This window comes from Tachyglossus aculeatus, chromosome 25 (assembly GCF_015852505.1).
Source record: "Tachyglossus aculeatus isolate mTacAcu1 chromosome 25, mTacAcu1.pri, whole genome shotgun sequence".
In the NCBI taxonomy this organism is placed as follows: domain Eukaryota; kingdom Metazoa; phylum Chordata; class Mammalia; order Monotremata; family Tachyglossidae; genus Tachyglossus; species Tachyglossus aculeatus.
Genome location: NC_052090.1, coordinates 11,901,037 through 11,928,608, shown reverse-complemented (window position 1 = coordinate 11,928,608; position 27,572 = coordinate 11,901,037). Strand labels below are relative to the sequence as shown.

The 27,572-nt window shown below is 43.4% G+C and overlaps 1 protein-coding gene across 25 annotated transcripts in view; it reads right to left on the bottom strand.

Moving 5' to 3' along the window:
• Positions 1-27,572, bottom strand: part of DTNA (dystrobrevin alpha) — a 321,656-nt gene that overhangs the window by 29,507 nt on the left and 264,577 nt on the right. For 14 of the 25 annotated variants that reach the window (XM_038766548.1, XM_038766544.1, XM_038766547.1 and 11 more), the window contains 5 exons: positions 21,224-21,301; positions 20,614-20,706; positions 10,525-10,612; positions 7,179-7,276; positions 4,123-4,236 (listed from right to left, as the gene is read on the bottom strand). In XM_038766548.1, coding sequence (XP_038622476.1) covers positions 4,123-4,236; positions 7,179-7,276; positions 10,525-10,612; positions 20,614-20,706; positions 21,224-21,301 — 471 coding nt within the window. The remainder of the gene's footprint in view (positions 1-4,122; positions 4,237-7,178; positions 7,277-10,524; positions 10,613-20,613; positions 20,707-21,223; positions 21,302-27,572) is intronic. The other 11 variants (XM_038766556.1, XM_038766557.1, XM_038766558.1 and 8 more) reach the window with 3 other exon arrangements.

The window sequence follows — 27,572 nt, the reverse complement described above, 5'->3', positions numbered from 1 at the left end:
ATCACCATATCTCTTCAAATACAGCTGGGAAAACAGGGGAAAACCTATTTAGAAAAATTCACAGTCACAGTCTGGCTCTGTTCTTCTGGACTTTATAAAACAGGACAATTGGCATGGGTTGATGTGCAGTTAATACCTCCAGTCTGAAATTTCTCCTATCATGCTCTGTTCTCATTCAGCTGAGAAAAGCCTAGCACAAAACATAATGTTATATAAATCCTTGAGTGGTTTCTAAAGTCAAAATCAAGGCACTAAAGAAACTGCTTGAGCAATTTAGTGGATTTTTCCTTTCTTCTGATTGATGAACATTACCTTGAACTATGCATGGCTAGGGTGAAAAGTAAACAAGAAATTTCCCATTCTGACACTTTCCAGGAGGAAATCTCTAATACTAGTGTTCAGGGGTATTCCAGTGACAAGCATATTTTCTGGGTTGTTATGTTCAATATGAACTGAAAGCTTCAAAATACAGAGAAGTTAATTGGCGTGAAAATTTCCTGCAACGCTGAGGCCCCTGGAAAGGTTTCTGAAGAACTCCTGAACATATGGAGAAGGAAAATCTCCCAAAAAGATTATAATAAAGTTTACACAGGGTCCTTCAGAAAGCTCTGAAATAATAGCTTCACTGGATTTAGACATTTACTTTGGATCCCAAGAATTCCTTATAGCGGTAGAGCAGGAAAATGTTTATCGTCCCATAAACAGCCTTTTTGAGAAGTGGGCTACAGGAAATCAAAATTCAATAGGAACTCTTTGGTTCTCATCTTTGCAGTTGCCCCTTGACTAGTCCTCAGAATTCTTCACCAGTCAGAGACTTAGTCTAGGGTGAAGGCTTGGCAGGTTCACTTCACCTCTGGAGAGTCTCTCTGTCATCACCCATGTTGTCAACAGCGTGGCTCAGTGGAAAGAGCCCAGGCTGGGGAGTCAAAGGTCATGGGTTCTAATCCCAGCTCCAGCCACTTGTAAGCTGTGTGACTTTGGGCAAGTCACTTAATTTCTCTGGGCTTCAGTTACCTCATCTGTAAAATGGGGATTAAGACTGTGAACCCGATGTGGAACAACCTGATTACCTTGTATTCCTCCAGCGCTTAGAACAGTACTTTGCACATAGTAAGTGCTTAACAAATGCCATTATTATTATTATAAATATTGAGAGGCTCTGGGGGCACAAGACACCAGATTAGGCTCAATGTCCCTGTAATCTCACTCATCTAGATATGTGGGGGAGTGGTACCATCAATCGATCAATCAGTGGTATTTACTGAGAGCACTGTGTGCAGAGCACAGCACTAACTGCTTGGGAGAGTGCAATACAATAGAGTTGGTTGACAAGGTCCATGCCCACAAAGAGTTGCCAGTCTAGAAGACCATCATGATTTGGAGTACGCTAACCCTTTTTAGTTACTTCTGCCATGGCATGGGACTTATAAAGATAAATGATATCTGAATTTTACTGATGAGGTAACTGAAGCCCAGAAAAGTGTAAGTGCCTTGCCAAAGTGGGTGCTTAATAAATATTCTCACTACTTTTAGTGCCTCCTGAGGTTTGGAGACGAATGGGTAGAATTTTAGGACTATTAATCAATCAATGGTATTTATTGAGCAGTTATTATGCGCAAAACACGGTACTCATCTCTTGGGGGAGTATGATACAACAAAATTAGCAGACATGTTCCCTGCCCATAACGAGCTTAAAATCTACAGACTTTAAAAGATGGCATAAGGAATATAGGGATTATACAGGACTAGACAGAGGATAATATAGGAAATAATAAAACTCTCCTTTAGAAAATGAATCAGGCAAGATTATTAATGATGCAAGGGTAAGAATAAGAGGTCTAATGGTCAGAGTTTGAACTAGGATAATAATGATAACAATTATTATTATTGTGGGATTTGTTAAGCATTTACTCTATGCCGAGCGTTGTTCTAAATGCTGGGGTAGATACAAGGTAATCGGGTTGGACACAGTCCCTGTCCCACATGGGGCTCACAGTCTTAATCCCCATTTCACAGATGAGTTAACTGAGGCACACAGAAGTTAAGTGACTTGCACAAGGTCACATAGCAGACATGTGGTGAGCCGGGATTAGAACCCATATCCTCTAACTCTCAGTCCCCTGATCCTTCCACTAGGCCACACTGCTTCTCAAGAATGTTTCAAGTACTTCAAAAGATACATGTCTTGTGCTTTCACTCCTAACCTTTTTAATGTAAATTTTTGTGTTGTGAAAACTCAGAGGACAATGTTCTGTCAGATCAGCAATGTCTCCCAATTTTTCTCCCTGTCCTCCATTAAGAACAAGGGTGGAAAATATCCTTTTATGCTCCTGAGTTTCCTGTCCTAGTATTTAAATTGATGGTGGCATTGGTCTAGTGGATACGGAGTGGCAATCATGCAGAATGGGTGCCTGACAGGTCACATGTACAAAGTAAAAAGAAGAGTCTTACGCAAAAGATTGGCATCTTTCTTCAGCACCCAGACCATGGTCTACCCAGCATTTTGTAGTAATGCTGGTGGCAGCACACATCACATCCTGTCTTTAGCACACATCACATCCTGTCTTTCCTTATTCTGGACCATTAATGGGACTTTGGCTTCTGCAGGGACGGGTAATGTATTCTCCCTGCTGTGGCTATGGCTCCCATTTGGGAGCTGTTCCCTGCAACTTTTCCAATTGGCAGCTCTCAAGGGAGCTTTAGGTCTAGAAGCAGGAGATTCATGGGCTTCTCTGGGAATTGCTTTTGCCAGCTGTTACTGATGAATAGGGAGACAAATGGGCTTACTAAGGAAGTGTCTTCCTGTATCAATTCAACCATAAAACACAAGTCAGGGGCAGAGTGAAAGCAGCAGGCTCGGCTACGTAGCCTTGCAGTTTTAGGAATTTCAACAATACAAATGATAGGACTGAAGTAAAATGAAGAGGACAGAGCTAAGAGCAACATTAGAGTTGAAGTTTCAGATTATGTTTTGATCCAAGGAACATCGTGTTTTTTACTCAGAATGGACAGTGAACAAAAGAGAAAAAATAACTTGGGAATCTAAGTGAATATGAAATTACTCAGTAAGGAGAAATTTAAAAACCAAACCAAACCAAACTTTCAAGGAGTCAGTCTATTTTTTTTTTTGGTCTTACCTAGCTGGGGGTGAAAGGTGATAGCAAGACTGGAAACTTGAAATCTGTAGGACTAAGGCAGGGCAGCTGAGGCCAACAGGGTACTCAATACCCCTGCCCTGTGCCCAAAATGGGGATTAAGACTGTGGACAACCTGATCACCTTGTAGCCTCCCCAGCACTTAGAACAGTGCTTTGCACATAGTAAGCGCTTAACAAATGCCATTATTATTATTATTATTATTATTATTATTATTATTATTATTATGCCCAGACCACACTCCCAAAACACTGGTTGATTTTGGTACCTCTAGGAAATGCACTAGAATCAGGGGCAGGCTGCCAATGGCAGGACTTTTTCTGTGGATTTCACCTCTGAGATTTGCGATTATTGCCGAGAATTCAGACTAAATCCCTGTCTCTCTCAGAAAAAACCTCGCGAGACTCTTAGGAAAACCAGAAGCCCTTATATGATCCCAACTGTCTAAGGTTTCTCTGGACTATAAGCCAGTCTAAGGCGTGAACTGGCTCCCAGCCTTGTCCAAGTCCCAGCTCTGGAATCCAATCCCAGCAGGTTTAGGGACCTGGACAGGGCCAACAGCCTGCAAGTCTCCTTTTGAAGATTTTTCACTGTGGTCCCTGTTGCTGGAAAACACACTGTGGAGCGAGGCTGCCCTCTAAAGAAGGCCCACTGACCTAGGAGTTAGAAAGACCTGGGTACTAATCCCACTTGTCTACTGTGTGACCTTGGGCAAGTCATTTAACTTCTCTGGGCTTCAGTTCCCTCATCTGTAAAATGGGGATGAAGACTGTGAGCCCTAAGTGGGACAGGGACCATATCCAGCCTCATTAACTTGTATCTACCCCAGCACTTAGAACAGTGTCTGGCATGTAGTAAGTGCTTAACAAGTGCCACAGTTCATTTGCTTATTTTTTAAATTCAGACTATCTTCGGACAGGAATCCTGAGGTGCTTGAAACAACTGCTTCACTGTGTTGGGCCCTTACCTGAGGAGTCGCAGTTCGGCTAGGAGAGTGGGGTTCTGCTGTGCTTTCTCCGGGGTGGGCTGAGAAGCCTGCTCATGCTCCAGTCGCAGCCTCTGGATCTCCTGTAAGATTTCTCTTAGGAGAGAGGGACAAGGTAAGAATCCAACATCAGAAGTCATTCAGATGATCGGTTTCTAAGCATTTCTTTTACCAGAAGAGAGGAAGACTGACTTGTACAAACTTCAACCCATAGAGCCAGATACTAGCAGTAGGTTCTAAATTCTAGAGCAAAGAACAAAACCTCATGATGGGATGTCTAGCTTTCAACCAATGGTATTTATTGAATGTTTACTGTGTCAGCTGTGTGACTTTGGGCAACTCACTTAACTTCTCTGGGCCTCAGTTCCCTCATCTGTAAAATGGGGATTAAGACTGTGGGCCCCCCGTGGGACAACCTGATCACCTTGTATCTCCCCAGCGCTTAGAACAGTGCTTTGCACATAGTAAGCGCTTAACAAATACCATCATTATTATTACAGAGCACTTTACTAAGGGCTTGGGAGAGTACAATATAACAGAGTTGGTAGACACTTTCCCTGCCCATGAAGGGCTTACGGTCCCTAAGAGGCCCCTTTTATTCACCACTCAGAAACTAAACAATCTTTGCTCTGCACTGAAAGGTTCTTTGTGGGGGGCATGAAGAATAAATGATGCCTGATATACTGAAACTAAAGAGCCCCCCCAAATCCAGTACTTGTTGAGTTTGATAACCAGAATACTGGCTTCATTCTTTCTCTCACTGAGATCAACTACATCATCATCATCTTTGCTGTAATTTCATTCAAATCAAATCAAAGCAAATCCATTCAAATAATCCAGCCAACCTATTGCTGCCACCTAGAGAGCATAACCTGCCATGTATCTGGTCGTGGATCCTGAAGACACAGAGCAAGGCAAGCCCCGAGATACAGCAGGGTCACAATTTTGGAAAATGTGGCCGCATCGTGAAAGGTGCCGTGCCCTGTGGACTGTCTTACCACAGACTTACTTGCCAGAAATTGGGATCTGTTCCTGAACCTCTGGAAACCTTCTAGACTGTGAGCCCACTGTTGTGTAGGGCCCGTCTCTATATGTCGCCAACTTGTACTTCCCAAGCGCCTAGTACAGTGCTCTGCACACAGTAAGCGCTCAATAAATACGACTGAATGAATGAATGAATGGAAAAATAATATAAAATGTATTTAAGTGCTATATACTGGAATGTTAACTCCCACTAAATTATTATTTAATCAGTGGTATTTACTAAGTGCTTACTGTGTGCAGAGCACTGTATTAGGAGCTTGATTTAACTTTGTTAAATTCATAGCGTATCATCTTATCATTAACTAAATGAGCTGTCATGCGCGAAGCAGTGCGGCTTAGTGGAGCACAGGCTTTGGAGTCAGAGGTCATGGGTTCAAATCCCGGCTCCGCCGCTGGTCAGCTGTGTGACTTTGGGCAAGTCACTTAACTTTTCTGTGCCTCAGTTCCATCATCTGCAAAATGGGGATTAAGACTGTGAGCCCCCCACGGGAAAACCTGATCACCTTGTAACCTCCCCAGTGCTTAGAATAGTGCTTAATAAATGCCATCATTATTATTATTACTATGCAATGAATTTTTTCAGGATTATGGGAAACAGCATAGGCCTGGGAGTATGAAGATCTGGGTTCTAATCCCAGCTCTGCCACTTGTGATCTTAGGCAATTCACAACTTCTCTGTGACTTGCACAATACAGTGCTTGGCAGACAGTAAGCGCTGAAGAAATAACACAATTATTATTATTATGAGGCCACCAAAGTAGAAATAACTGAAACTCACCATGGCTGCAAAATCAGTAGCAGTCATCCTACCTCAAAACAGATTTGTCTCCTGTGGCCTGGGCAGGATTTAGGCCAAAATAATTTCCAGATCCCAGGAACCCCCATTCATGCTTCATTCCCCTTCCTCTACTTCCCCTGGTCTTTGGTGTTAACAGTGGCTAGGTGTTCAAAGAGGGTGTTTGATCAATCAATCAATCAAATTGAATGCTTACTGTGTGCAGATCACTGTACTAAGCACTTGGGAGAGTACAATATAACAGAGGTGATACACATGTTCTCTGCCCACAATGAGCTTACAGTCTAGAGGGGGAGACAGAAATTAAAATACATAAATACATTATGGATGTATACATAAGTGCTGTGGAGCTGAGGGAGGTATGAAAAAAGGGAGCAAATCCAAGTGCAAGGGTGATGAGGAAGGGAGTTGGAGGTGAGGAAATTAGCACTTAGGGTGTTCAAACAACATTTCCTGCTCCTTGCTGGTCACTCAATGAAATAGAGCAGATCAGCATGCTTCTAAAATAAGCTCACTAAACTTTATAGAAACTTTCTATAGACACTCATTTCCCATCTATATTTCTGTCACATTGTTTTTCAAAATACATTCAGACCCAGAAAAAAATATCAAATTCTATTAATATCGTCAACTATTTGGTCAGGATAAGCACTCAGTATGGTGCTTTGCACATAGTAAGGGCTCAAAAAATTCCATTGATTGGTGACAAAAATGGCTTCCTCCTCTGTGCTCTCTTTCATGACGGGCAAGTTAGTAATCATTTGTCCATTCATTTCCCCAGAAGCCACCAAACCCCACCTAGGATCCCAAGATCAGGCAGAAACCCCAATCAAGTTCTCACGACTTTGCACTGCATCTCTGTCAAAATGAAAGGACAGCAGAGAGAGCCGGGCAGCAGAAATGGCTTACAACAGGTTAGCCTCGTCAATTTGAGTCCTTAAGGTCTATCTCTATTGCACTCTCTTAAGTGCCTACCTACTACAGTACAGTACTACAGTAGATGCTCAATAAATTCTATTGGCAGAAAAAGTTCTGCTTTCTACAATTTTGCAAGCTGGTATTAAGTACCTCTGGATGTAGGAGCAGTTCAGCTTTCTTTTGTCTGTTACCCAAGTGATGGGAAGAGGGTTGTGCATTTAAGATTTCAAGGTGACGGGCACAATCCCCTGTACTAAATCCATGCTCTGACAACTCTTACCTGTTCTTGTTTTCAAGCTCTGCAATCAGCTGTCTTTGCTGTTTATTTGCATCAATGGTGAAAGAGATATCAGAAGCCCCTCTTTGTTGACCTGGTTGCTGTAAAAGATGACAGTTTGCAAGATTTCAGATCTAATGTATCCCAAAGAAGGAGTCCTGAGGTTTTTCAAGGTTGGCATCACAAAAAAATGCAGAGATGTACAGGCAAAGAAAAGGAAAAAGGATATCCACTAAAACAAAAAGCAAATCAGACATAGCCAAACTAGCAGTTCAGCTCAATTGCAGTTACTATCCTGAGTGTATTTATTCCACCAAACAAGGCCAGAATTCCCCGCATCGTGAAAGCACCATTTGTTCATTCATTCATTTATTCAATCATATTTATTGGGCGCTGTGTGCACAGCACTGTACTAAGCCCTTGGGAAGTACAAGTCGGTAACATATAGAGACGGTCCCTACCCTACAATGGGCTCACAGTCTAGAAGGGGGAGACAGACAACAAAATAAAACACGTAGACAGGTGTCAAAATCGTCAGAAGAAATAGAATTAAAGCTATCTAGTTTACAGTCTGGCTGTGGATCGATGCCTGGATCACATGACATACCAAGTCTCCCTCATTCTACAGAGTTCACCGGAGATGTTGCTTGGTGAGGTTTATGTCTTTCACCAAGCCAATTGTTTGATAATGACTAGGCTGTTAAATACTTTTCTGGGGAAAGAATCACCACTCCCATTCAACTACTTTTCAACTATTTTGTTACAGAAACTGTAAATAAAGCATTCAACTACAGGGTGCCAAGATCTTTAATGCTACCCTCTGCTTATTCTTGCTTAGGCTGGGGTTGGACTGCCCCCGTGGGTTCTGGAAATAAGACAGCCAGGGCTGTTAAAGGGTCATTTGTACAATTCTTCTTTTCACACAGCTGGGCCCCCCAAATTGTTTCATTCATGACAAAAACTGGTGGATTGAGAGGGGAAAGGATGTTAACGGAAAGCATTGCTGCTTCCCAGCTGATGAATGGTGGTGTGTGGCAAATCTGACCCAGACTTACCAGTTTTTTTCTTTAATTGTTGTTACCTCTAACTCCATTTTATCATCACATTTTGTAAATATTTTTGTGTCTGTCTTCCCTTAGAGGATAAGCTCCAGAGGGCTTGTGCTTCTGTTGTACTTTCTCAAGTACTTAGTACAGGGCATTACATCTGGTTGGGCACTCAATAACGAATAATTATGGTATTTGTTAAGCGCTTACTGTGCGACAAACACTGCTCTAAGTGCTGGGGCAGATACATGTTAGGATGGTCAGACACATTCCCTGTCCCACATCGGGGTCCCAGTCTAATAAATAGCATTAGGACTATTGCTACTACTACTAGCACTACTACTAAAACAACATTTTGGGTTGCTAATGGTGAACAGCAGAAGCTGAGTTTATCTACTTGTAATTTTGTTTTCTGTAATTCTTGGCCTTTGGAATGGATTGCTATTGGACAGGAATATCAGCTGGTAGGATTGCCCGTTGCTGGGTAGGGACCGTCTCTATATGTTACCGATTTGTACTTCCCAAGCGCTTAGTACAGTGCTCTGCACACAGTAAGCGCTCAATAAATATGATTGATTGATTGATTGATTATTTGGTTAGAAGTTTCAATTTCTTTCCCCCAATCTTGGGCAATGCTCTTGTGTTCTCATCCAGGCCACGCAACCACTGGTGTTTACTAATTTTAGTTTGAGGGCCCCTCACAGAAAAAGAATAAGGAAGGAAAGAGCAAAAGGGGTGCATATTCTGACTGGGCTAGTTTTCAAGTGGTCCTGTCCATAAAACAGGCAGGATGGGGTAGAATAAATGACATAATAATAATGATAGTAGTATTTGTTAAGCACTTAAAATAGGCCAAGCATCGTGCTAAGCGCTGTGCTACATAGAAGCTAATCAGGTCAGTCACAGTGCTTGCCCCACATGGGGCTCACAGTCTTAATGCCCACTTTACAGATGCGGTAACTAAGGCACATAGAATTTAAGTGACTTGCCCAAGGTCACACAGCAGACATGTGGCAGAGTTGGGATTAGAACCTACGTCCACTGGCTCCCAGGCCAGTGCTCTTTCCACTAGACCATCCTGCTTCTGTTTCCTCCAGGCCCCTCCCAGAGCTGTGAATTTATTAATGTTACCATATACTCCACGCACTGGATTGTTAGAGAATTCCCAATGTAATGAATCGAAGGTGTTCTGGTTGGAGCTGAAGTCCCTGAATGAGTAAGTATGCTATGTGGACCAAGGAGACCTCATTTTTGCAGCTTTACCTGCCTGAAGCTAGGAAAAGGAAAGCAACCCAGAACGTGGGACACACAAGCTAGCAGGATTTGCCGGTTCTGCCCTCCCAAGGGATCCCCTACATGGTATTAATCTTTGAGCCATTCCTCGACACACTGACTTTCTTTTCATTTAATTTTCATTTACGCCCCTTTGTCCTACCAGATGTGCCGAGTTAGCAAAACACAGTGATACTGACCTTATTTACGACAATTAAGATTTTCTACAGTTACATTAGGTCCCTGCCTCACGGCCTCTCCTTTCTGAAGGAGAAACTACATTATGAGTCCGACATCCCCTTCGGCCCCAGATTCGCTTCCGGTGCCATAATGCCTGACCTGATCAGAAAACAGTGCCAACGCTAATGGACCGGGTCATTAGGTGCACCTGCCCAAGATCATCTGTTAAAACGCTTTGCACTTAGGGCTCAGCCAACGGTGAGGGTTTCAGCATCCCCAAGAAGATTCCCTCACATCCTCTGCCACCCAAAGGCAAGCATTCATCTCTGACCCCAGCTTACATACATTTGGAACAAAGGGGTCAGAGTTGTTAGGCTATTTTTGATTTGGAGATGGGAGCAAGTTGGGTGCGTGCACCTGTGTCACCTCTGAGTGAGTTTTCCAAATGTCCCCCAGTTCTTTGGCCAGAACAAATAAGCTTCTGGGGTTTATAGCTGTGGTGCGAGCTTTTATGATCTCCATCTAAGTCACACAAGAGGGAGGATGACCCGGGGGCCTAAACACAGGGTAGGTAAATAAAGGATTTTCAGCTTTAACTCAGCCCTCAGCCTCTGCAACTGCATCACAGGCAATTTAGCCAGCTATAAATTTGGAACTGTCACCAAGATACAGTAAATAACAACCCGGCTGACAAGCAACGAGCACAGAGTGCTACAGAAATGACTATCGATAATCACCCTAGCAACTGAAATAGAAAGAACAATCAGCTAGTGGCATACATTTGCCGGGTTCTGGAGGGGCCTTAAGCCTCAGAGGTAAAACACCCATGACCCTTAATGAAAATTACTTACAGACGAGGACGTCTCAGCTGCCAGTCTCGCAGCATACCTGGCAATCAGTCTGTGCTCTTCATCCAGACGGTTTGGGCTGTCGAGCATGCTGTTCCGAGAAGGGAAATGGGGAGAAAGTTAGACACTTGTGTGTGATGGATTCAATTATCTCCATCTAACAGTCACTTGCGACTTCATTTTTTTTCCAGCTCGTAATTTGCAAGCACTACTAGTTTATCCAAAAGCTTTGGCTTGACCTACCATATGCACCAGAAAGCAAACAACAGAGTGAATCCATATCTTCAGATATCTAGTTGCTGAAAGCCTCCAAGCATTAGTGACTGATCTGAACCACCAGCTGCAGTGGCAAATTTCACTGTTAATTAGAAATTCTCCTTCTGAGGAGGGTGAGTTTGCTAGAGTAACTCCTGCTGACAGGAATTTTGCATTGTTACCCAATTCCCACCTTTGCAGCACAAAGAAAGAGAAGAATCTTAAAATCTGCCTTTTCAGGTTGTCCTGTTGTTGGGATCTTTAACCTAGACCCCAACAACATATAATGGGTAGTACCTTTATTCTACCAGGAACTTTGCAATTGATCAATTTTAACACGTTACTTTAATACTAGGATGAGCTAGGTCAGTAACAAAGAATTTTTCACAGATCGGGGAACAGTGTGGCTCAGTGGAAAGAGCACGGGCTTGGGAGCTCATGGGTTCTAATCCTGGCTCCACCGCTTGTCAGCTGTGTGACTTTGGGCAAGTCACAACTTCCCTGTGCCTCAGTTATCTCATCTGTAAAATGGGGATTAAGACCGTGAGCCCTACGTAAGACAACCTGATCACCTTGTATCCTCCCCAGCGCTTAGAACGGTGCCTTGCACATAGCAAGCGATTAACAAATGTCATTATTATTATTATTAATGGTATTTATTGGGTATTTGAGCACTGGACTAAGTGCCGGGGAGAGTACTATGCATCAGAATTAGGAGACACTTCCCTGCCCTTAATGGAGTGATAGAGGAGGAAAGAGAAGCGACTTCTGAATGAATCATCTCTAGATGTCAGATTAGACTTTAGATCTTCCCAAGTTCTAGTTCCTTTTCACCTCTCCCTTCCAGCTGTAACTCTTAGTTGTTTCCAAAGTAAAAAAAAAAAACAAAAACCCAAAACCAAAACACCATAAACCTGTCAAGAAGACACAGGAGATAGTAACGAGGACATGGTAGATTAAAGCCCTTGAGAAAGATATAGTAGATTGTTATGAGGAAAATGCAGTACACTGTGGTGACCCTTTGGAAAGCCTTGAAAAGTAAGCCTTCATTTACAGATCAGCTATTAGCATTTGTTTGCCAGAATGGAGACAAGCAGAAGGAATCATGAGTATCGGGATCTTGGGTATGCTAAAGCCTTTCCTATGAGTTCAGTCTCTCATTTGGTGTGGCTTATTGACCCATTCAACCCTTGAACCAGTCAGCTAGCCCTGCTATTGGCCTTGCCCTTGACCCACCTATGCCTCCTTCCATAATATTCTATCCATCCCAAATTGCTACCATCAACTGTCTTTTCTATTTTCACAACATTGCTAAAATTCATTCTTTCCTCTCCATCCAAACTGCTGATCCAAGCACTTATCCTATCCCACCTTGACTACTGCACCTGCCTCCTCGCTGATCTCCCGGCCTCCTGTCTTTCCCAACTCCAATCCATACTTCACTCTGCTGCACAAATCATTTATCAACAAAAACGTTCAGCCTGTCTCTCCACTCCTCAAGAACTTCCAATGACTGCCATCCACCTTCACATCAAACAGAAATGCTTTACCATTGGCTTTAAAGCACTCAATCAGCTCACCCCATCCTATTTCATCTCACAAATTTCAGACTCACAGCTCGGCCCGCATACTCCATTCCTCTAGTGCCAGCTCACTCACTGTGCCTTGATCTTATCAAACTCACTGCCGACCCCTTTCCCAGGTCCTCCCTCTACCCTGGAACTTCCTCCCCCTTCATATATGCCGGACCACGACTCCCTCCACCTTCAAAACATTACAGTCACATCTCCTCCAAGAGGCCTTCCCTGATTAAGCCCTCATTTCCCCAGCTCGCACTCCCTTCTGCATCGTCTACTCCCTTCAATCTGTGACCTTTGGACATTTGATATTCACTCTATCCCCAACCCCACATCACTTATGTACATATCTTTACATTATATATTATAAATTGCTTAAATTCATATTAATGTCTGCCTCCCCCTCTAGACTGTATGCTCCTTATGGACAGAGAACCTAATTGTGTTGTACTGTACGCTCCCAAGCATTTAGTATAGTGCTCTGCACATAGTAAGTGCTCAATAAATACCACTGATTGATTAATCAACTCTGTGTCTGCCTCCATTCAGAACCTCCAGAGCAAGAAGCTGGTCTGGACAAGGTGGACCTGGGGTAGGTTCTTGCTTCTCCTAAACTCCTGTTAATGGCCTTTCCCCTCAGACTTCACTTCATGACAAACCAGAAAAGTTGAAAAAGAAAACCGTAAAACAATAAAGGCAAAGTTAAAACCAGCCTGTTGTGTGAGCTCTGCCAAGTCAATTAACTTCTCTGTGTCTCAGTTACCTATCTGTCAAATGGGGATTTAAATACCTGCTCTCCCTCCTCCTTAGACAGTAAGCTCCATATGAGAGAGGGACTGTATCTAATCTACACTGTGTGTACAAATATATATGTATATGTATACACACACACTCACACAGACATATTTTATACCTATATAAACATAGACATATGTATACAAACACACACACACACACACACACCACTTACTACAATGCTTGGCACACAGTAAGTGCTTAAAAAAACTCAATTATTATTTTTATTATTATTATCTACAGGGCAGGGATGGTGCCACCAGTAGATTCAGGCATCATTTCACACATTACACATTTTCAGGTAATTCTAGGCTACAGCAGAATAAACAATTAAGTTAATTATCATGGAGTAGACTATGCACTTTGTGGATTCTCCCAGGCAAATATTTTAAATTCTCACTCACTGCGAGCCCAATTTCACTCAGATTTTATCCCATACTGTAGCATCCATGGCCCACAGTGGTTGCTGTCTTCAGGCTGTCAGGATCTAGGACAGCTGCCCAACTTTACCTAAAGGTCCTGGAACCACCTTTCCCCATTGCTCAGCCAGAGCCTAAGATGCTTCTGCCATTTTGTACTTTCTGTGGCTACGAATTACTGTCAGAGACTCCTCTTTTCACTGAGTTGAAAGTACTTACTACTTGACTGCAATTTCAAAGTTATATAATAGTAATACTGTTAGTGTACTCCAATGTTTTTAATTCTGCACTCTTGCTATTGGACTGTTGAATTCTAATGCAGGTAACTATTAACACCCTCTCTCTCACTTCTGGGACAGTATTCTGGATTTGGTTTACCTTAGCTAACAGACCTTCACATAATGACCCCTATCCCATCTCCTCAGCCTTAGAAGTACTCTAATTTAAGAGATTAAAAGCCCATTGCATCAGTTTGTTCACTGGTATTAGATGAATGAAAGCTATTTCGTGTATTAACACAGGATGTACTTTTTCTGACTAGGATGTGAAAGTTAGCCCTTTGGCTATTAGGTATTTACTTATGTGTATATAAAAAAATCAAATTCAAAATATTTTATAATTGGTACATAGGTATATTGCTATTTGATTATGTTACTCTATCATGTATTTTGGCTCTGTTTTTGAATTTTGGGAAACTACTTTCATTAGGGCTCTTTTGCCTACCAGTCTATTTTCACAGAACGAAATTAAGAGCAGTAACTGGGGAGTCCCTGTTCAACAGAAGCCCAATTTTCCAAACCTCAGTTACCTGAATAACTGGTTAGCTTAAGTATCAATGGGCAAACAAAAGTAGGTGTGCACATGCTTCAGATAACCAAACATAATTTGGTTTGGCTACTTGAACTCTAGATCATTTGGACTCTCCTTCAAAACTCTGCAATGTTCTTCTAACAATAAAATACAGAGTTTATGCTATTAATGTCTTGCAAAAATGTTTTATGATAGAATTGTGGCCCTTTGAAAAGCTTTCTAATGAAAACCTGGAGCCTTCAAAATTCTCCAGGAGTAAATAACCACGTTTAATCTGCATGTTTATAAAGAGACTATTTCCATTGGGAATCCAGCCACTTCTAAACTTATACCTTCTTAATATCCTACAGCCCATCAATCTGTCTCAATTCATGCCCCTTTGGATCTCCCGCAGGTACACGTCAAAAAGAAAGCAGTGAAGTTGAAAGCAGGGAATCATGGCCACATGTGATGTCTTTGAGAACTTTCCATTTTGGCAGGGGAGAGAAAGTGTTGTTGAAGGAAAAAGTGCCTAAAATCCTGACTCATGAATATAAATAGCAAGCATGGTGGTTATGTAAAACATTTCAGGAAATGCAAGACTTGAAGTTATGGAGTTATGCCTGAAGTACCATAACTCATTCTTTCATTCCTTTTTCCCCACAAATAGAAGGAAATAAGGTAGAGTGATATATTCCCCTTTGTACACACATGCACAATTTATGAGACCACAAGAGTAATTCCAGTGAGTTCAAATTATATCAAGGTGAACAAGGCATCCCTAGATACAGTTCCATTACCTCAACACTTCAATTACAAATGGTGGAAATTAAGTGTTGAAAATCCCCAAATCATTAAAATAAATACTGATTTCAACACTTTCTCCACCCCTAGCTACTTATTTCTAGACTCTGTAATCAGCAGGTCTTGGTGACCAGGGTAAAACGGATTTAAGAGTTGCTGCTAGAGAAGTATCAGTGGTGGCTGAGGGAAAATAAAGTCCATCATAGCAAGAGAGCTATGTTCAACCTCCTTAGTCTGACCAGCAGTCCACTGTCAGCAACTCAGATAACGGAATATTAGAAAAGTCATGTTCTAGCATCTACCCAAGTGGTGCAGTCTATCCATAGTATTTACTGATGGCTTACTGTGCATACCACATTGTATAAAGTGCTTGGGAAAGTACAATTCAACAGAGTAGGTAGACACATTCCCGGCTCACAAGGAACTTACAGTCTAGAGGGGTCGAAGTTAAGCTTCGAGCAAAGATCTTTGGTGACCTTTGTCGGTCCCTTTCACGCTTTCCCAGGCTCCATGAAGTATTTGAATACCTTGGCATTTCGTGACCTGGGTCAATGACAGTGGCCCAGTCTTTCCACTCATCTCCAGTTCCCCTATATACTCCATGCCCAAAACACAAACTCATATGAAAAAAAAACAACCCAAAAAACCAGAAGGGAATAGTAGAACAGACAACTTGAAATTTACTTTCACTCACTGCCTAATTTCATTTAGGTTCTGCCTTAGGTTGACCTCTGTTTTGATTCTTCAAGTCTGGCTGCCAGCTGTATTGTTGTCTACCTCCCCCCACCGCCTCTAGACTGTGAGCCCATTGTGGTCAGGAATTGTCTCTCTTTATTGCTGTATTGTACATTCCAAGTGCTTAGTACAGTGCTCTGCACACAGAAAGCACTCAACAAATATGATTGAATAAATGAATTAATAAGCCAATAGAAGGGTTTCAATTGAGGGAGGGCTAAAGGTATCACCACTTTTGGGAGCCATGTCATACTGTCATCCATGCACGCAACAGGCCGGACAAAGAGGTACTCATTAGCTTACGTGGAAAACGATCCAGAAACTAGAGAAATTTCAGAAGCGGTCCAGAGGGTCACATGACCCTTGCTCTCCATTCAATCTCATGAGATGTCCACCAAACCTCTGGAGAGGAGGCAAACCTGGATCATCTTAAATTGTTTTAGGACTCCTGATATGTTTGGTACGCAACACTGCTGCACGACTGCATCTGAACTGCACTTGAGAGTACACAATGAGAGGATCGGATAATTGACGCTTAATCAATCAATTAATCATATTTACTGAAAGCATTCTATTCAGAGCACTATATTTAGTGCTTGGGAGAGTACAATGTCAATCATATTTATTAAGTGCTTACTGTGCAAAGCACTGTACTAAGCGCTTGGGAATAGGATAGTATATAGTATATTACACTATAGTATAGTACAATATAGAGAAGCAGTGTGGTTCAGTGGCAAGAGCCCGGGCATTCGAGTCAGACGTCAGGGGTTCGAATCCCGCTCCACCGCTTGTCACCTGTGTAACCTTGGGCAAGTCACTTCACTTCTCTGGGTCTCAGTTACCTCCTCTGTAAAATGGGGATCAAGACCATGAACCCCACATGGGACAACCTGATGACCTTGTAAATTCCCCAGCGCTTAGTTCAGTGCTTTGCACATAGTAAGAGCTTAATAAATGCCATTATTATTATTATTATTATTACTTGGGAGAGTACAACATAACAATATAACGAATTCAGTATAACAAGAGTTGTTAGACATGTTTCCTGCCCACAACGAGTATACAGTCTAGAAGGAGCTTACCGCCTAGAGGGACAACTAGCCTACTTAACAAGCAAGTCACCACTGCTGACAGAGTGAAGCCCCCTCCTGAGACTGAGCCCCCTCCTTCCTCTCCCCCTCCTCCTCCTCCCCACCCCCCCGCCTTACCTCCTTCCCCTCCCCACAGCACCTGTATATATGTTTGTACGTATTTATTACTCTATTTATTTATTTTACTTGTACATATTTATTCTATTTTGTTAATATGTTTTGTTTGGTTGTCTGTCTCCCCATTCTAGACTGTGAGCCCGCTGCTGGGTAGGGACCGTCTCTATATGTTGCCAACTTGTACTTCCCAAGCGCTTAGTACAGTGCTCTGCACACAGTAAGCGCTCAATAAATACAATTGAATGAATGAAGCACTCTGCAGTTTTTTGTTCAGGAAAGGTCTACTGACTCCCCTACCCCACCCCCATACTGCAGTTAACAACTGTTTGGCAAAATCAAAAATTTTTAAAAACATGTTCATAAAGTCTCTTCCGCACTGTTTAAAATTATTTTAAGATTTGTAGGATCTGAGAAGAACATTACACCGTTTAAAAATATTTCTTTGAAACAATCTGAAAATTATTCACAGCAAGGACTGTAAGAAATAGTAAGATGGCTGGGTTTCAGAGTTGCAATTGGTTGAGCTATCCAAACATTTTTGATCCATGGAAAAATGCTGCTTTGAAAAGTCCCTTCAGACACATCCAATAGAATGAATCGACTAAGGAGGTCAATCTGATGTTAAGGCTGGTTTGAGGCAGCTACTGCTTTCTGTCACCAGGAGAGTGACGATAAATTTCTTTGGATGGCATTTCTCCAGAGAACTTCAGATGATACTGAGAGTAAGGGACTCAATTGTCACTCCCTTATAAGACCCTACCATCCTGTCCTGCTGCGCTTCTTTCTTCCCAGAAAATCAAAGGCTTTCCAGGCACCTCCAGTTGTGTGTCTTCCCTGAAAAGCTGATGGGCTACTGTGAGTTTATGAAATCAATTATTTATTATTTATTGAGTGCTTACTTTGCGCAGAGCACTATACTAAGCACTTGGGAGAGTACAATGAAACAGAGTTGGTAGAAACATCCCCTGCCCACAATGAGCTTATAAGTCTATGAAACAAATCACTTTTATAGAATAACACACTTTACAAGTAGATTGGTGAAAAGCTGTTTTGCTGCTCTATACTGCAGCATCTTTTATTTCCCCTAGGCTATTCCTACTTTAAAGGCATTTTCTCCTAGCACCTTCCTCTTCAAGATAGATGCTGCCTGTTTTTACCTTCTAAAATTATTGCAACAACTACAAACAATTAAAATGAATCTTTTTAGATATACTCTGATCAGTCTTCTAAAAGTATCCACCATATGGGACACCCTCACTTATCTGTCTTAGGCTCAGTGTTTTTCAAAACCTTCTTGTTAAACCCTGTCTTCTCAGCAGGCTGTAGTTGTAAATATTTTCTACCCTTCAAGGATTTCTCCATTTTAATTTCCTAAGATTTTTCTTCCTTTAATTTCTAGTTCCTCTTTGCATTTTTCTTGAACAGTTAATGGTGCATTTCTATGAGTGTGAATTACCTGAATACAGTCTTTCAAAACCTCAGTTTTATAGCTGGGGCATAACTTCCCAAGGCTTTAAATATCTCTTGATATATATCTTCCCATTTGCACTACCTTCTTCTGGCAAGTTATATACTCTTTTAATTAACTCAAGCACTAAACATGTTTGAAATCCCTAAACTGCTATACCATTCCCCTTAACAGCAATAAATTGTATAATTTACCTAATCTTTACAATGTATTGATATAGTACAAGAATCCATGGTTAGATTATTTCCAGTGGGTGTGAGGAACGTTATCTCTGAACCATTGTATAACTATGATTTTACATCTACTTTTAATCTATATGGCATAATATTTACATGGGCACCTGAATTTATCATGAGGTCTTCCTCAGTTCCATTTACTGTAAACACTTTATTCCACTCTGGTCTATTTCCACTTGATCTTCTAGTTCATATCACCATGTCAGTCCTTATATTTTTTCTTATCCTACATAAGTTACAGAAGTGTGGTTGTAGTCATTTTAGTGAGTTATTCACACTACTTCTTTGGGTTCCTGTATTACTCTTGGTTTAATAAACTAATGCAAAATATTTCTATCCACTGCAGCTGTAACAGATTTCTTCCACGTAGGAATGTATGCATGTAGTATGGGTTTTGGCATTTGGAATTTTATGGAAAAAATTACATCTGTTCCCCAATTAAGCCTTTACAAAAGAAGCCCAAACAGGCACATTTAAAAAACTCATACATAAGCAAGTAGGCACACAGGCAAATTCACCTAAACATGCACAATAAGGTCTAGAAGACATAGCATGGGTCTTCCTTTTCTTCCCTCCTTTCCTTTTCTTCCACTTCCTTCTGCATCACTCTGACTAGCTCCCTTTATTATCTCCCCTCCCAGCCCCATGGCACTTAGGTACACATTCGTAATTTATTGATTTATATTAATGTCTGTCTCCCCTTCTAGACAGCAAACTCATTGTGGGCAGGGAATGTGTCTGTTACATTATACTCTCCCAAACGCTTAGTGCAGTGCTCTGCACACAGTCAGTCCTCAATAAATGCAATTGATTGATTGAGTTCCAATTCCAATTTAGCTCTACTACAGGTATACTGTGGGAATTAGGGCAAATTACTTAATCTCCCCGTGCTTTTGTTTCCTTATTCATTAAACGAAAATGAGATACCTCCTCTAAAGCTATGAGCTCCCATCTACTTATATTTACTGAGACCTAAGCAGAGTGCTTGGCTCATAGTAAGCTCTTTATAAATATCACAACTAAGCAAACTAAAAGCAAAGATGGGGGAGACATTTTGCAAGCTTGGCAGTTACAGGTAAATATGTACAGTTAAAATCAAAGTTAACTCGAAAAATTACAGGGATTTCCTCTACTACAAGGAAAATGCAAATATGACACCTTTACAAACCAGCATATGCTCGTCTTTAAGTACAACAGTTAATCCAAATTCCTCATGGGAGAAAGACATGCAAAGCTTTGATCTTCCAAGAATGTAACTCTACTTATTTCATGAATTAGAGACTAAAGCATGAGGAATCTATCGTTATGAAGTTGGATTTTCAGTTCAAATATTTTTTTACCACTGATGTCACATAATCCAATGCCCATTTCATTCATTAGTCATTTTTCATAGTTTTTTACTTTATTCTTAGTGTAATGCCATTTTTTTTTTCCTTGAAAACCACCGTGGACAATAACGGCCTTGGGATAAACCAGATTCAGAATTACTGCTTAGCATAGGACCACGGGCCAGGAAGACCTCAAATGCAGCATCAATTGGTGGTCCTAAGTGGTATGAATCCATTTGCGGAGTAATTTTTAGCCAAGTTGCTCTTTACAAGTCTTTCCCATTAGAATTGATGGGAAAAGTGGTCCAAATCCCACAGTAAGCTAACAGACATACTTGAAACGTGACATGCCAAGTGAAAATAGCGTTTCTTTCCATCTACGAGGGAACAGCTCTGCACCTGATTATGACCTGCTCTCCCCAGTCCAGCCTCTCCCTGTCCTGTCTGGACTGCATCAAGATGCCAAACCTGCACTAACCGTGAAGGGTTGCTCTGGAGCATGTTGACATACAACCCGATGAGACCGTGTTCATCGGCCAGCCTGTCGGCAACATCGAGGCTGTACTGTAACCTAAAACGGGGGTGGGAGGAAGGGAGGTGGTCGGGGCAGGCAGAGAGAGATTGACACACAGAGAGAGCAGGAGTGAACAAGATGCCGGGAAAGGGAGCGATGGTCTTTGCAAAAGCAAGCCCAGAAATCTTCATTTCCATTTTAACCTATTCCAAAACAGTTTCTTTTTAAACAATAAGTTTCTTTTTAGGAAACCCATTTGCATTATTCAATATCACACAGGACACATTTCCAAGGAAATATTTAAACAGGTTGTAGGCGGAGGTTAATTATTCTTTGGAACATTAAATCGAGAGCTTCAGCATTAAGGAAAAATATTAAGTTGGGTGGAATAATAAGTTAGCAAGCGTAGATATGTTGTATAAACATTGAGTTAGCTTAGTTAATTGCACTACAAATTCATTGCCATGTCTGTCTCAAAAAGGGTTGCCAAAAAAGAGGCATTTGAAAGAAGAAAATCTTTTTATTAGTGGTACTGAGTTAGGAGTCACGTAAGCACACACTGTCTTTAACTTACCCTTTGCCTTTCAGAAAAGACGGAGCGGCCCTAGCCAGGAGTTTGTTCTGCTCTACTTCATTATTCGGATGAGGAGAGCTAGTTAACAAAACAGGAAAACTGAGGTGGAGGTAAACGACCACGGGGTATTCGACAACAGAAATTAGGGAACTCCAATTTCTACATTAAGATGGAGCCTGTGCAAACCTTTCCATTACACTTAAATTCTAAATTCTAAATATGGCTTTCCATATAATTACACAGTTCACCTGAAGACCTCAAGTAAGTGTCGATCAAATATGAACTCACCCAGTAAGCACTCCAAAAATACCACCGATTGATGAACTGATACAGAGGAAAAAATAGGCAGAGCCTCTTCCTTCAAAAGTGGGACCTGTGAAGCCATTTTAGGGATAATTATCTTTCCCCCTTAGCTATCAGTTCCAGAGTAGCTAGGCATTGCAGGCTCAGTCTCAAAGGCTTCTAGGAAATGAAGTTTATTAGGAGGAAGCTAACACCCACTGTTGGGTAGGGACTGTCTCTATATGTTGGGAATTTGTACTTCCCAAGCGCTTAGTACAGTGCTCTGTACATAGTAAGCGCTCAATAAATACGATTGAAGATGACAGGGTAGGGGCCTGGGAGTCACAAGGTTTGCTGCCATTTGTCTGCTGCATGGGGACAGGGTAAGGGCCTGTGAGTCACAAGGTTTGCTGCCATTTGGTTTTGTTCTCTGTCTCCCCCTTTTAGACCGTGAGCCCACTGTTGGGTAGGGACTGTCTCTATATGTTGCCAATTTGTACTTCCCAAGCACTTACTACAGTGCTCTGCACATAGTAAGCGCTCAATAAATACGATTGATGATGACAGGGTAGGGGCCTGGGAGTCACAAGGTTTGCTGCCGTTTGTCTGCTGCATGGGGACAGGGTAGGGGCCTGGGAGTCACAACGTTTGCTGCCATTTGGTTTTGTTCTCTGTCTCCCCCTTTTAGACTGTGAGCCCACTGTTGGGTAGGGACTATCTCTATACGTTGCCAATTTGTACTTCCCAAGCGCTTAGTACAGTGCTCTGCACATAGTAAGCACTCAATAAATACGATTGATGATGACAGGGTACGGGCCTGGGAGTCACAAGGTTTGCTGCCATTTATCTGCTGCATGGGGACAGGGTAGGGGCCTGGGAGTCACAAGGTTTGCTGCCGTTTGTCTGTTGCATGGGGACAGGGTAGGTAGGGGCCTAGGAGTCACAAGGTTTGCTGCCATTTGGTTTTGTTCTCTGTCTCCCCCTTTGAGACTGTGAGCCCACTATTGGGTAGGGACTGTCTCTATATGTTGCCAATGTGTACTTCCCAAGCGCTTAGTACAGTGCTCTGCAAATAGTAAGCGCTGAATAAATGCGATTGGTGATGACAGGGTACGGGCCTGGGAGTCACAAGGTTTGCTGCCATTTGTCTGCTGCATGGGGACAGGGTAGGGGCCTGGGAGTCACTAGGTTTGCTACCATTTGGTTTTGTTCTCTGTCTCCCCGTTTTAGACTGTGAGCCCACTGTAGGGTAGGGACTGTCTCTATATGTTGCCAATTTGTACTTCCCAAGCGCTTAGTACAGTGCTCTGCACATAGTAAGCGCTCAATAAATACAAATGCTGATGACAGGGTAGGGACCTGGGAGTCACAAGGTTTGCTGCCATTTATCTGTTGCATGGGGACAGGGTAGGGGTCTGGGAGTCACAAGGTTTGCTTCCATTTGGTTTTGTTCTCTGTCTCCCCCTTTTAGACTGTGAGCCCACTGTTGGGTAGGGACTGTCTCTATATGTTGCCAATTTGTACTTCCCAAGCGCTTAGTACAGTGCTCTGCAAATAGTAAGCGCTCAATAAATACGATTGATGATGACAGGGTACGGGTCTGGGAGTCACAAGGTTTGCTGCCATTTATCTGCTGCATGGGGACAGGGTAGGGGCCTGGGAGTCACAAGGTTTGCTGCCGTTTGTCTGTTGCATGGGGACAGGGTAGGTAGGGGCCCAGGAGTCACAAGGTTTGCTGTCATTTGGTTTTGTTCTCTGTCTCCCCCTTTTAGACTGTGAGCCCACTATTGGGTAGGGACTGTCTCTATATGTTGCCAATGTGTACTTCCCAAGCGCTTAGTACAGTGCTCTGCAATTAGTAAGCGCTCAATAAATACGATTGATGAGGACAGGGTAGGGGCCTGGGAGTCACAAGGTTTGCTGCCATTTATCTGCTGCATGGGGACAGGGAAGGGGCCTGGGAGTCACAAGGTTTGCTGCCATTTGGTTTTGTTCTCTATCTCCCCCTTTTAGAATGTGAGCCCACTGTTGGGTAGGGACTGTCTCTATATGTTGCCGTGCTCTGCACATAGTAAGCGCTCAATAAATACGATTGATGATGACAGGGTAGGGGCCTGGGAGTCACAAGGTTTGCTGCCGTTTGTCTGCTGCATGGGGACAGGGTAGGGGTCTGGGAGTCACAAGGTTTGCTTCCATTTGGTTTTGTTCTCTGTCTCCCCCTTTTAGACTGTCAGCCCACTGTTGGGTAGGGACTGTCTCTATATGTTGCCAATTTGTACTTCCCAAGCGCTTAGTACAGTGCTCTCCAAATAGTAAGCGCTCAATAAATACGATTGATGATGACAGGGTGCGGGTCTGGGAGACACAAGGTTTGCTGCCATTTGTCTGCTGCATGGGGACAGGGTAGGGGCCTGGGAGTCACAAGGTTTGCTGTCGTTTGTCTGTTGCATGGGGACAGGGTAGGGGCCTAGGAGTCACAAGGTCTGCTGCCATTTGGTTTTGTTCTCTGTCTCCCCCTTTTAGACTGTGAGCCCACTACTGGGTAGGGACTGTCTCTATATGTTGCCAATGTGTACTTCCCAAGCGCTTAGTACAGTGCTCTGCAAATAGTAAGCGCTCAATAAATACGATTGATGAGGACAGGGTAGGGGCCTGGGAGTCGCAAGGTTTGCTGCCATTTGTCTGCTGCGTAGGGACAGGGTAGGGGCCTGGGAGTGACAAGGTTTGCTACCATTTGGTTTTGTTCTCTGTCTCCCCCTTTCAGACTGTGAGCCCACTGTTGGGTAGGGACGGTCTCTATATGTTGCCAATTTGTACTTCCCAAGCGCTTAGTACAGTGCTCTTCACATAGTAAGCGCTCAATAAATACGATTGATAATGACAGGGTACGGGCCTGGGAGTCACAAGGTTTGCTGCCATTTGTCTGCTGCATAGGGACGGGGTAGGGGCTTGGGAGTCACAAGGTTTGCTGCCATTTGGTTTTGTTCTCTGTCTCCCCCTTTTAGACTGTGAGCCCACTGTTGGGTAGGGACTGTCTCTATATGTTGCCAATTTGTACTTCCCAAGCACTTACTACAGTGCCCTGCACATAGTAAGCGCTCAATAAATACGATTGCTGATGACAGGGTAGGGGCCTGGGAGTCACAAGGTTTGCTGCCATTTATCTGCTGCATGGGGACAGGGTAGGGGCCTGGGAGTCACAGGGTTTGCTGCTATTTGTCTGTTGCATGGGGACAGGGTAGGGGTCTGGGAGTCACAGGGTTTGCTGCCATTTGGTTTTGTTCTCTGTCTCCCCCTTTTAGACTGTGAGCCCACTGTTGGGTAGGGACTGTCTCTATATGTTGCCAATTTGTACTTCCCAAGCGCTTAGTACAGTGCTCTGCAAAGAGTAAGCGCTCAATAAATACGATTGATGATGACAGGGTACGGGACTGGGAGTCACAAGGTTTGCTGCCATTTGTCTGCTGCGTAGGGACAGGGTAGGGGCCTGGGAGTCACAAGGTTTGCTGCCATTTGGTTTTGTTCTCTGTCACCCCCTTTTAGAATGTGAGCCCACTGTTGGGTAGGGACTGTCTCTATATGTTGCCAATTTGTACTTCCCAAGCGCTTAGTACAGTGCTCTGCAAATAGTAAGCGCTCAATAAATACGATTGATGATGACAGGGTACGGGTCTGGGAGTCACAAGGTTTGCTGCCATTTGTCTGCTGCATGGGGACAGGGTAGGGGCCTGGGAGTCACAAGGTTTGCTGCCATTTGGTTTTGTTCTCTGTCTCCCCCTTTTAGACTGTGAGCCCACTGTTGGGTAGGGACTGCCTCTATATGTTGCCGTGCTCTGCACATAGTAAGCGCTCAATAAGTACGATTGATGATGACAGGGTAGGGGCCTGGGAGTCACAAGGTTTGCTGCCGTTTGTCTGTTGCATGGGGACAGGGTAGGGGCCTGGGAGTCACAAGGTTTGCTGCCATTTGGTTTTGTTCTCTGTCTCCCCCGTTTAGACTGTTAGCCCACTGTTGGGTAGGGACTATCTCTATATGTTGCCAATTTGTACTTCCCAAGTGCTTAGTACAGTGCTCTGAACATAGTAAGCGCTCAATAAATACGATTGATGATGACAGGGTACGGGCCTGGGAGTCACAAGGTTTGCTGCCATTTGTCTGCTGCATGGGGACAGGGTAGGTAGGGGCCTGGGAGTCACAAGGTTTGCTGCCATTTGGTTTTGTTCTCTGTCTCCCCCTTTTAGACTGCGAGCCCACTGTTGGGTAGGGACTGTCTCTATATGTTGCCAATTTGGAAGTCCCAAGCGCTTAGTACAGTGCTCTGCACATAGTAAGCGCTGAATAAATGCGATTGGTGATGACAGGGTACAGGCCTGGGAGTCACAAGGTTTGCTGCCATTTGTCTGCTGCATGGGGACAGGGTAGGGGCCTGGGAGTCACAAGGTTTGCTACCATTTGGTTTTGTTCTCTGTCTCCCTGTTTTAGACTGTGAGCCCACTGTAGGGTAGGGACTGTCTCTATATGTTGCCAATTTGTACTTCCCAAGCGCTTAGTACAGTGCTCTGCACATAGTAAGCGCTCAATAATACGAATGCTGATGACAGGGTAGGGACCTGGGAGTCACAAGGTTTGCTGCCATTTATCTGTTGCATGGGGACAGGGTAGGGGTCTGGGAGTCACAAGGTTTGCTTCCATTTGGTTTTGTTCTCTGTCTCCCCCTTTTAGACTGTCAGCCCACTGTTGGGTAGGGACTGTCTCTATATGTTGCTAATTTGTACTTCCCAAGCGCTTAGTACAGTGCTCTGCAAATAGTAAGCGCTCAATAAATACGATTGATGATGACAGGGTACGGGTCTGGGAGTCACAAGGTTTGCTGCCATTTATCTGCTGCATGGGGACAGGGTAGGGGCCTGGGAGTCACAAGGTTTGCTGCCGTTTATCTGTTGCATGGGGACAGGGTTAGGGGCCTAGGAGTCACAAGGTCTGCTGCCATTTGGTTTTGTTCTCTGTCTCCCCCTTTAGACTGTGAGCCCACTATTGGGTAGGGACTGTCTCTATATGTTGCCAATGTGTACTTCCCAAGCGCTTAGTACAGTGCTCTGCAAATAGTAAGCGCTCAATAAATACGATTGATGAGGACAGGGTAGGGGCCTGGGAGTCACAAGGTTTGCTGCCATTTGTCTGCTGCGTAGGGACAGGGTAGGGGCCTGGGTGTGACAAGGTTTGCTACCATTTGGTTTTGTTCTCTGTCTCCCCCTTTCAGACTGTGAGCCCACTGTTGGGTAGGGACGGTCTCTATATGTTGCCAATTTGTACTTCCCAAGCGCTTAGTACAGTGCTCTTCACATAGTAAGCGCTCAATAAATACGATTGCTGATGACAGGGTAGGGGCCTGGGAGTCACAAGGTTTGCTGCCATTTATCTTTTGCATGGGGACAGGGTAGGGGCCTGGGAGTCACAGGGTTTGCTGCTATTTGTCAGTTGCATGGGGACAGGGTAGGGGTCTGGGAGTCACAGGGTTTGCTGCCATTTGGTTTTGTTCTCTGTCTCCCCCTTTTAGACTGTGAGCCCACTGTTGGGTAGGGACTGTCTCTATATGTTGCCAATTTGTACTTCCCAAGCGCTTAGTACAGTGCTCTGCAAAGAGTAAGCGCTCAATAAATACGATTGATGATGACAGGGTACGGGACTGGGAGTCACAAGGTTTGCTGCGATTTATCTGCTGCATGGGGACAGGGCACGGGCCTGGGAGTCACAAGGTTTGCTGCCATTTGTCTGCTGCGTAGGGACAGGGTAGGGGCCTGGGAGTGACAAGGTTTGCTACCATTTGGTTTAGTTCTCTGTCTCCCCCTTTCAGACTGTGAGCCCACTGTTGGGTAGGGACGGTCTCTATATGTTGCCAATTTGTACTTCCCAAGCGCTTAGTACAGTGCTCTTCACATAGTAAGCGCTCAATAAATACGATTGCTGATGACAGGGTAGGGGCCTGGGAGTCACAAGGTTTGCTGCCATTTGTCTGCTGCATGGGGACAGGGTAAGGGCCTGTGAGTCACAAGGTTTGCTGCCATT